Source organism: Magnolia sinica, chromosome 8 (assembly GCF_029962835.1).
Source record: "Magnolia sinica isolate HGM2019 chromosome 8, MsV1, whole genome shotgun sequence".
Lineage (NCBI taxonomy): Eukaryota > Viridiplantae > Streptophyta > Magnoliopsida > Magnoliales > Magnoliaceae > Magnolia > Magnolia sinica.
In genome coordinates, this window is record NC_080580.1 from 9055750 (window position 1) to 9066278 (window position 10529).

The window sequence follows — 10529 nt, forward strand, 5'->3', positions numbered from 1 at the left end:
TGTAATGTGATGTTTATATAGTTTTCTGAGAGATCTTATTATTTTTATGTTGTTTTTTATAGTCGCTGATGCAAATAGCTTGGACAAGGCTTTAATGTTTAAGATGAACTTTCTACTAGTGGTCCACTAATCAAAAGTTTAACATCTTCCAATCTGTATGCTTTAGGGGCAACGCCTTGTCCATTATGGGGCCCATTCATCAAATCATGGACAGTAAGGAACTGGATGTGGCATAATACTTGTTAGATCCTGATGCATCAGGATGAAAATACATGCGGCTGTTGTTATTTCTTTTCCTATTTAACATAATTTCAAAAGGGTCAATAGGTTTTCTCTATGTTTTGAGGTTATTTTCATTTCTTGAAACTAATTGAAGTAAAACATTGTGCAGAGAAAAATTGGCAGTTGACCATCCCAGGATTCACAAGCGAGGAACGAAAATACCAAAGAAAACATGTAAGAAATGTTCGTGATTATGTGGTTCTCTTTCCCTTGTATGAAGCTGTCTTTTCGGTTTTTCACTTGCATCTACTATTCCTTGCCCCTCTTTCTTTTTCCCTTTCTTTCTTTCTTTCTGAAAGATAATTGAAATTTTCTGAAAAAGAAAATGAGGCTACAGAGATGAAAATATCAAAATAACATCACAAGGGTAGTTGATGAGGAGACCAAGAACCATGCTGGTTGGGGAGGGAGTGGGTACAAGTTGAAAGCTCTAAAAGGGCAAGGGGAAGCCCCAAAAGGATGTGGATGGATGTAGAAAGAAAAGATTTGATGACTTATGGTCTAACTGAAAATATGGCCCTTGACAGAGACAGAGTGGAATGGCGGAGTAGGACTCATGTGGCCGACCCTAATTAATTGGGATAAAGCTTAGATGATGATGATGATGATGATGATGATGAAGGGTAGATGATGAGGAATCATCAATCTCAGGAAAATGACATCTTAGCTCCCCACTTTCCATCAAACTGGCCTGAACTATAGCCAGAAAATAAACATAGGCCCATATCCCAAATGACCACCTTCCTCCTAACCTTTTGGAAAACCCCTTCCAGCAGGTTGGCTTTGTTGCGGAATGTCATGGACCACAACCCAGCCAATAAAGCAAATCTCCACTTTGTCTTCCTTCTCTATATGAAGCAACCACCATATCACACACTAAAAGAGCAGCTTAATTGATCCTGCATGACGGGAGATATCCTGAAAAGGTAAAAAACCTCTATCGAAGAGCCATTGAGAAATCAAAGTACATGACCTATTCTGCATTCTCTTGGTAAGGGATTCATGCATTTGGGATGATCATCTGTCTCATTCCCAAGTGGTCAATCGTGAGCCCCTTATCCTTCCCCATGAGCCACTTGAAAGCTAACATCGTTGAAGGTCCCATACATGGCCCAATCAAAACCATTGAGACCATGGTTTTAAGACTCATCCAAGTCGATTCGGACTCAATTGGATCTGGGATGAGTCAACACAACAATTCGACCAAACCTGACTTGGGATGACTCATCAAAGTCGCTTGAGACTTGGGTGGGTCAATCCTTTGTGACTCAACAGGCTATACATGTCTAGGCAACAATTTCTAGACATACGTACATGAAATTGTTTCCTAGACATAAGTACATGTTTTCCATGTTGCTTGTTTTTAAAGAGATTCGAAGAAAAAGTAGTAGAAAAATGTGAGATGCTGAAATTTTATATTATTGTTTAAATGATTAAAGCTATTTTCAAGGAGTTTTCTTCATTAAACTTTTCAAGAAAGAGCTCAAGGGGTTTTCTTGTTTTAACCCATGAATTTATTAATTTAATAAAAAAATTATTATTTTATCAATCAGACACTTACGCAGCACAACAAAGTGATGTTTACTGCATTTTAGGTCACACATTAATTATATTTTACCTTAAAACAGCCTTAGGCATCATCTTTTATTTTTATAAATTTTTTATGTATATTTTTCTTGTAATTTGAGAATAAAGGGGTTGACTCAGCTGGACTTGACTCAAGACCGAACGAGATGGTCCAAGTCCCCGAGTCTTAAAACCATGTTCAAGACCAACTCATTTCTGTTGGCATCACCTAATAGCGTAGAACATAATTAATGGAGAAGCAATAACGTAGAATCAGTGTTTTAAATAGCGGGAGCGTGATGTGTAGCACTCTGCCGTCTATAGCGTTTAGCGTAAGCTACACGATACTTCTATTCAGTGTTTTAAATATCGACGTATCTTGTATCCCACTAGTGCGATACGAAACGCACAAGTAGTGCGATATATCCCACATGTTCAATCTGGTGAGCATTTTCGAATTTCGATCCTTTATTTTTTGTAAACAATGTTAAATTAGTGTCAAATTGTTACAAATCCATGATTTTTAATGTAATACATGAAAAATCATGGATTGGGAACTTCAATTTTGAGATTTGGAGGAGATGGGCCGAGTTGCAGAAAATTTCCCAATTTCTCGCAAATCATTTGCAATCTGTGTCCAAACATCAAATCAAACATGTATGTAACCTAATCTAGTGATTCTTCTTTTGCTTTTGAATGCATCGCTTGTGTTTCCACGTGTCTTCTTACATTTATAAATTATATGAATAGACATTGAATATACTTGCATCAATTCGGTTAGACAACTCATAGATTAGGACCCCATACAAAGAAAACCTATTATGTGTACTTGTTTTTTGTAATGTTTTGATTTATAAGTGTGTATTGATGTCTTTTTTAACAATCACCGAAGTTTCATTGAAAAATTCAACCAATTTCCCAATGTTTCCCCATGTTTTCAACAACAACGATACATTACACGATACAACCGATATATCCCATGTGATAACTGATACATATCCATATCCCAAGAATGCAATATGTAACGTGATACCGATATTTCGAACACTGCTTCTATTTTTTTTTAAAAATTTAAAAATAGGACAAATGTAATAAATAATGGAAAAAGGAAAAAATAAAAATAAAAATACCTAAAAGATGATTCATTTTATCAATTATAAGCATGTTCAAACAAGTTATTAGTTATCAATTATCAAAAGCCAATCCACATATATAGACTAAATCAAATAATTATCACATCAACAACTTTGTAAGCAAACCACTTTAATTAATAATGTCTAATTGAAACCACAAGTCACAATTATGAAAAGAAATAAAAATCCCATGGGTTAAAAGTATCAAGTACAATACATTTCTTTCCAGTTGGGAGATGGTTCGGCTACACCTTGTTGGGAAGACCATTGGATTGGGGAGCGGTGCTTGAAAGAGAGCTTCCCCTCCATTTTTCGTCTCGCTGTTTGGAAGGACAAGCCCATCAACAGATTCTTTTCCCGCTCTGAACATGGCATTGTCTGGGACATTAGCTGCCGCAGAAATCTTCTTGATTGGGAGGTTCCCCTCTTCGCAGATCTTCTGCAATGCTTATCCACGGCCTCCCCTTCCCTCATTGAAAGGGACCAAATCATTTGGACCAAGTAGAAATCCTCCCAATTCACAGTGAAATCCATATACGCTTCTACTGTTCTGATTTCCCCGTTTATCTGGAAATACCCAGCCCCTCCTAAATATATCTGCTTCACTTGGCTGGCCTCTAGGAACCATATTTTAACCATCGACAATCTTAAGAAGAGGGGTATGCAACTTGCCAACATTTGCCTGTGTTGTATGGCTTGAGGAATCGGTCGACCATCTGCTAGTGCACTGTCCTCTAGTTTCTGAGATCTGATTGAATTTTCTCTCAAGGTTCAGCGTCTGTGGCGTTATGCCGGCATCTGCGTCCTCCCTTGTTGCCTATTGGAATGGTTTCAAGTTGGGCAAAAATATTTCCAAGCTTTGGAAAATGGCTATTATGGCAATATGGTGGGCGGTTTGGCAGGAACGTAATGACAGATGCTTTAACAATGTGCAGACTTCGGCTCAAGATGTCGGATCAAGAGCAAAGCAAATGCTAATCGAATGGGCTTCTGATGTGCCCTCTTTTAATAATTTTAATTTTCTCTTTTTAGGTTTCTAGTTTCCTTCTGCTTTTTTTTTTTTTTTTCTTTTGCTTCTGCTATCTCGGCAGTCCCCCTTGTTTTTTCTCTTTTGCTCCGTTTCAATTCAATCTCGTTGCTTTTTTTTTTTAAAAAAGTATCAAGTACAATACAAGTGTCACATTCCTCAACATTAGATTAAAAGAAAATACGAAAAAATAGTAAATATATCTGCTTCACTTGGCTGGCCTCTAGGAACCATATTTTAACCATCGACAATTTTAAGAAGAGGGGTATGCAGCTCGCCAACATTTGCCTGTGTTGTATGGCTTGTGAGGAATCGGTCGACCATCTGCTAGTGCACTGTCCTCTAGTTTCTGAGATCTGATTGAATTTTCTCTCAAGGTTCAGTGTTTGTGGCGTTATGCCGGCATCTGCGTCCTCCCTTCTTGCCTATTGGAATGGTTTCAAGTTGGGCAAAAATATTTCCAAGCTTTGGAAAATGGCTATTATGGCAATATGGTGGGTGGTTTGGCAGGAACGTAATGACAGATGCTTTAACAATGTGCAGACTTCGGCTCAAGATGTCGGATCAAGAGCAAAGCAAATGCTAATCGAATGGGCTTCTGTTGTGCCCTCTTTTAATAATTTTAATTTTCTCTTTTTAGGTTTCTAGTTTCCTTCTGCTTTTTTTTTTTTTCTTTTGCTTCTGCTATCTCAGCAGTCCCCCTTGTTTTTTCTCTTTTGCTCCGTTTCAATTCAATCTCGTTGCTTATATGTTATAATAAAGTATCAAGTACAATACAAGTGTCACATTCCTCAACATTAGATTAAAAGAAAATACGAAAAAATAGTAAATATATCTGCTTCACTTGGCTGGCCTCTAGGAACCATATTTTAACCATCGACAATTTTAAGAAGAGGGGTATGCAGCTCGCCAACATTTGCCTGTGTTGTATGGCTTGTGAGGAATCGGTCGACCATCTGCTAGTGCACTGTCCTCTAGTTTCTGAGATCTGATTGAATTTTCTCTCAAGGTTCAGTGTTTGTGGCGTTATGCCGGCATCTGCGTCCTCCCTTCTTGCCTATTGGAATGGTTTCAAGTTGGGCAAAAATATTTCCAAGCTTTGGAAAATGGCTATTATGGCAATATGGTGGGTGGTTTGGCAGGAACGTAATGACAGATGCTTTAACAATGTGCAGACTTCGGCTCAAGATGTCGGATCAAGAGCAAAGCAAATGCTAATCGAATGGGCTTCTGTTGTGCCCTCTTTTAATAATTTTAATTTTCTCTTTTTAGGTTTCTAGTTTCCTTCTGCTTTTTTTTTTTTTCTTTTGCTTCTGCTATCTCAGCAGTCCCCCTTGTTTTTTCTCTTTTGCTCCGTTTCAATTCAATCTCGTTGCTTTTTTTAAAAAAAGTATCAAGTACAATACAAGTGTCACATTCCTCAACATTAGATTAAAAGAAAATACGAAAGAATAGTAAAAAAAAACATTGCATACAGTACGTACGCTATGCGCTACGTAGTTATAGCGTACGCTACAGGGGATTTACACTATTTAGGACACTACGTAGCGCTACAGCCATGCTATGCTACATAGTGCTACAGCGATGCTACCACTACGCTACGGGTGCTATTTGAAACACTGCGTAGAATAGAATTCATGCAGAAGCTTCCTGATCTTTTAAGCATCAAATTCCACCTATCCCTCTCGCCTAAAACTGGCTTCATCTGTGTGGCCGCTTCATAGGACTTGAGGAATTCATCAATTTCGACTTCACTCAGGTCCCTCTGAAAAGACGGTGTCCACCTGATCCCATGATAAATAATAGCACTGAGATATCGTTACTTCTTTCTCTAGAGCAGCCCAGAACAAGCTAGGACAGATAATATTAAAAGTTCCATCTCCACATCTAACATCATCCCGAAACTGCATCCTCGATCCATCCCTAATACGCTTAATACAATCTTTTTCTTAAAATTGTTTTCCTTTTCCTCTTGCTCCAGTTTTGCCAAAAAGAAAGAAAAGAAAAGAAATGCTTTGAGCGGATCCGGGCATCCAGTTTTTTTTTTTTGAGGCAATGAGACTACCATGGGCATCCATGTCTGAATTGTGATTTCTTTTCAATGTCCTAAAAGGTTCGACCGTAGTTACTAGACCAAGAGATGTTGGGGAAACAATGCAAGAAACTGATGCACGAAACCTCATATTTATACAACTGTTATAGTATTTAGGTGTGACATGGGGACCATCTGGGATATTTTGGCAAATGAGCCATCCCCAGTGGGGCTTAAAACGCAATCTCAACAAGAGCAAGAGAATGGGATATGTTGTACAAATTGAAAGCTGAGAGTGCTTCATGAACTCTCCAAAGATTATGTATACCTCGTTCACAGTATAGTCAGCTTGGAGTGAAAACAGTAACATATCTGATATATCTAAAGGTATGTCTGTATGCATTTTCCTTTATCTTATGGGTTGCAGGTTGCTTGTTTTTTAACCATCCATTTCCCTGTACATGTGTGACGCCTTATGAAAGTCGTGATTTTCGGAACGTGGTGGGCCTAGCCGGGATGCAGCACACACATTGTACACGGGATGAGAGTGCCATGGAATTTGTCTTTTGCATTTCTCAATTTCTTTTACTGATGCAATGATTTTAGACTCTAGACGAGGATGGCTCAGGAAAGAACAATAGTACAAGCACATTGTGGCAGTTATTAGTAGTTTGGTTACTTGTAAAAATGTTTTTTCCCCCTTCAACATTAAGGGTCAGTTTGGGTAGGGGATCCTGTGTAATCAGGATTAAGTCAAATCCCAATTTGGTGGGCCCCGTGATCTCTGTGTAGGATTTGCGGCAATAAAGCGGGCACTTTCCTCCAAAAAATGCAATTAATGAAGTATTGAGGAAAACCAAAATGCCGCTAATTGTGTTTATGTGAAAGAAGGTGCTGGTTTGGTATGCTGGATCCAAAGTCAGGATTAGATTTAATCCCAATTATGCGGGATCCCCTACCCAAATGGACCCTAAGAAAATTGAGATTCACATAGTTCACCCGATGTTCCTGGGTTAAATACTAATTCTCTCTCTTTTTCCCTGACTTGTATTCGTTTGCTTTTGAATTTTCATCAGCTCCTCTTTATTACCATCTTGACTTGGGTTGTGCTGTAAAATCATTGGTCTTACGCTTGTTGTTTCTGATCTGAGCAGGCATTTTAGTTTGAGCAATTAATTAATTGTAGAGTTTCCTTTCCCTATCCTTGATGGTATCATGTGATCGGCGTTTTGTTTCAAATATATGTATGCAGTTATCAGGCGATTTGCACAAGAAGCGGCTTGATATGGTAAGCAATCACAGTGTGTGTGTGTACTGATCGCCTTCAGGCAACAGCACCATGACTTGTGGTGCTGTACCATCTTTCTCGTTAATCTGTCATATGTGTGGGACATTTGTACCATGAAATGGTAGTCCCACCATGATTACCCTTCTTGAAAATCCGGCTGATACACTAGCTCGGTGGGCTGGCATCAGTTGTCCATTAATTCCTCAATATGGCCCATCTGATGAGCCGACTGGCCTGATTTGTGTGCCGACAGACCCAAAAGATTTTAAAATTTTCTCAGAAAATAGGAAAAAAAAAAATGTAAAAATCGAGAATCTATCATTTTTCTATGTTTTTAACAAGTATTCAATTGTGTTTCAAATCATTCTTTGACAAGAATTCTCTCTATCGGCTTGACCTGTAAATAGGCCCTAATCAATCACAAATCAAGCATGATTTGATAGATTAGGGCCCATTATGTTGATGTACAACAAACAGAAAATGGAAAAAAAAACCCCCAAAAATATGTTGGTTTCCCAATGTTTCATTCTGCTTCGATTAGTTGACTCTCTCAAATCTCATGTGTGATCCCAAAAAAATGGCCTAGAACTTGTATAAAATGAGTTTTTAAGCCTCATTCATAGTTGAAATGAAGAAACAAGTAACACAGTAATTGCTGATACAGTTATCATCCATATTGTAACCAACTGTCAAAACCATGGTAGGATATAATGGGCCCTACTTGCACAACATTAATGATCCAAGGATATTTGCATATCTTGGGATGAGTTTCCAACAAAATTCCTTTTGGTTATTTTGCTCCTTATCATTTGCATCGAGTAGAAACCAAACAGTTACTGACATATGACATTAAATCAGGTCCGCACACTGATGGAGTCTACGCATTCGGCAACTGATACAAGCAATGTTAGAGACATGGCCCGACAGGGCATGGGCAATTCCGTTGCAGCTGATCATCCAATAAAACCTTCTCCAAGCTCAGAGCACTTGGTTGCACCCTCATCCGGATCTCAAATGATGCAGAAAGTACAACGATTTTAGTCAATCTCCCAGGACATTGATGGGTTCTCCACTTCCACTGCGTATTATTACCTAGACCAGATCAGTGAGCATCCTTGCCTCCATCCATGCATACAAATCTATGCTACTGCAAATTATCAAGCACACCCAAAAATAAAAATAAAAAGTAAATTATTATTATTATTATTATTTAAAAGGACCTCATCTTCCCTCTAATGTTTTACGAGTTGCAGAAGTACCTGGATTATTGATAAGCCGACAGTGTAGGATCCGAATACAGGAACCATGGGGTCCTTATGCATCAGGATGCATTGTGTCTTATTGTGCTCAAATCCAAACAAACGAAATTCATGGTTTAGTGATCCAGTCTGTTGATCTGGTAGGCCCCCCACCTTCAATGGAGGATGCCTCGATGATCTTCCCCAGCTTGGAAGATCCTAGAAACCTGTTCTTTGACCTGCCTTCTGTGTTATTGCTGTAGTGTTCTTCTTCTTCTTCTTCTTTTCTTGTTTGTTTTTAAAGGATACATTTTGATTTTTTATTTTGGTTCCCGTCACTTTAGGCCACTAACTGAAGGGTTAGGATCTTCCATTCTGGTAGATTTTTTAGGCCATTTGTAGTGCAACTAATCAGATCAACAATCTGGATCACCAAATAGACGCCTTGTTTTTTTGGACTGAGGGACATCAGGATAGTATAACCAACCCCATGCATCAGATTCCCACTAAACCCAGCCACTAGACTACGGTATTTTTATTTTTGAGGAAATGGGTATTGTTATTCCATAGAAATCAGAGTATTTTTGAGAAACATGTGCCACTGCTTTTTTCACTTGTACTCTTATCATTTTGCTGAAGAAACTACATGGTCTTTTAGACTTTTACATGGGAAGAAATCTACCGTCGTGATTTTATCAGTAGCGCTGCATTTGGATGCACTACTGAATCGCAATAAGTTCAATAATGTGGACATGATCAAATTGAAATTACTTTGTTAGCATTCGAACTATGCTCCAAATCACAAGTATATCACCTCCAAGTTGGCATGAAATGATGAAATTTCATTCTGAGGGTTACTTCCTCAGTTTGGTCAATAGAGGGTTATTGCAATACAATTCAGCAGTGCATCCAAACGCGACAACCTAAAGTGCTTACGTAACATTGTAGTGCCCACTATGATAAAAACCCAGGTATTTTCGTAATCTGACTCTAGTAGTAGATGGACGGACATCTTTTGATCGAAAAGGCCCATGGACACCGCCATTTTTGTATCAATTCAATCTTTTCGTCATGTCATGCAGGTCAGATCGTTGAATGCACGGAGATCCTTTTCCTTTTATCATCAAAGCCTTTGAAAGGTGTTCTCATGGGGATGCACGCATGTATGCTATGCTGGGAAAAGCACATGCATGCCGTATTTGTCGCGCTGTCTCGACTCCATGCATGCTCTTAATTGCCCTTCTTTCCGTGCCGTATTTACCATGTGGTGCCACCTTGAAGAATATGCAGCATTTTTTCTTTCATGTAAAAGAAGCTAGCTTTTTCTTCTTTTTTCTTTTCTGCAAAGCTGCTTGAAATAGTTGAAGATGAGAATGCAGAAAGTAGATGGTCTGTTGCTGTATTACTATCTGTTCATAAATAATGAGTATTGAAAGCATTCTGCCGGATGTAGCGGAATGATGTACATGCATCCATGCAAGCACACAAATATTAGTTAGAATGTCATTGTCTGCTGCCCTTTCTGCATGTGGATGACCTGTCCTTCATACGCATGGCATCTGCATCAATGGCGACCGTTTAAATCATGGCCCACTTTGGATGGGCCATGGCCAAGATTCACACTGATGACAATCTTGACTATGTGATTTAATTGTTGAATTTCGACAGCCAACCGTTTTACTTTTCCTTATCCGTTTGCGGCCACCATTGAACGGATAGGATTTGTTTGATCACTGGGGCCAGTGATTTGGACGATCTAGATGTTCATATGTGTGATGTGTACATGATGATGAGGATTAGGATTATCCAAGAACATTTTCTAGGTTGTTTGGTTGGAGAGTTTGGATTAAATAATGCATTTGATCATGGATCTCTAACGGTGGAGATTTCATGAGCATTGCGGCCTGGTCACATTTTAATCAAAACTTAAAACCTTGTATTTCCCCAATTGCTTCAACAATTA

General features: G+C 38.7%; 1 protein-coding gene across 11 annotated transcripts in view; it reads left to right on the forward strand.

Moving 5' to 3' along the window:
* The window catches only part of LOC131252797 (transcription initiation factor TFIID subunit 12b), a 41268-nt gene extending 31231 nt beyond the window's left edge, over positions 1-10037 (forward strand). For 6 of the 11 annotated variants that reach the window (XM_058253503.1, XM_058253505.1, XM_058253501.1 and 3 more), the window contains 4 exons: positions 392-456; positions 7293-7328; positions 8187-8433; positions 9649-10037. In XM_058253503.1, the coding sequence (XP_058109486.1) occupies positions 392-456; positions 7293-7328; positions 8187-8369 (284 nt within the window). In that variant the 3' untranslated portion in view covers positions 8370-8433; positions 9649-10037. The other 5 variants (XM_058253507.1, XM_058253504.1, XM_058253508.1 and 2 more) reach the window with 5 other exon arrangements.
* Positions 10038-10529: the final 492 nt, after the last annotated feature.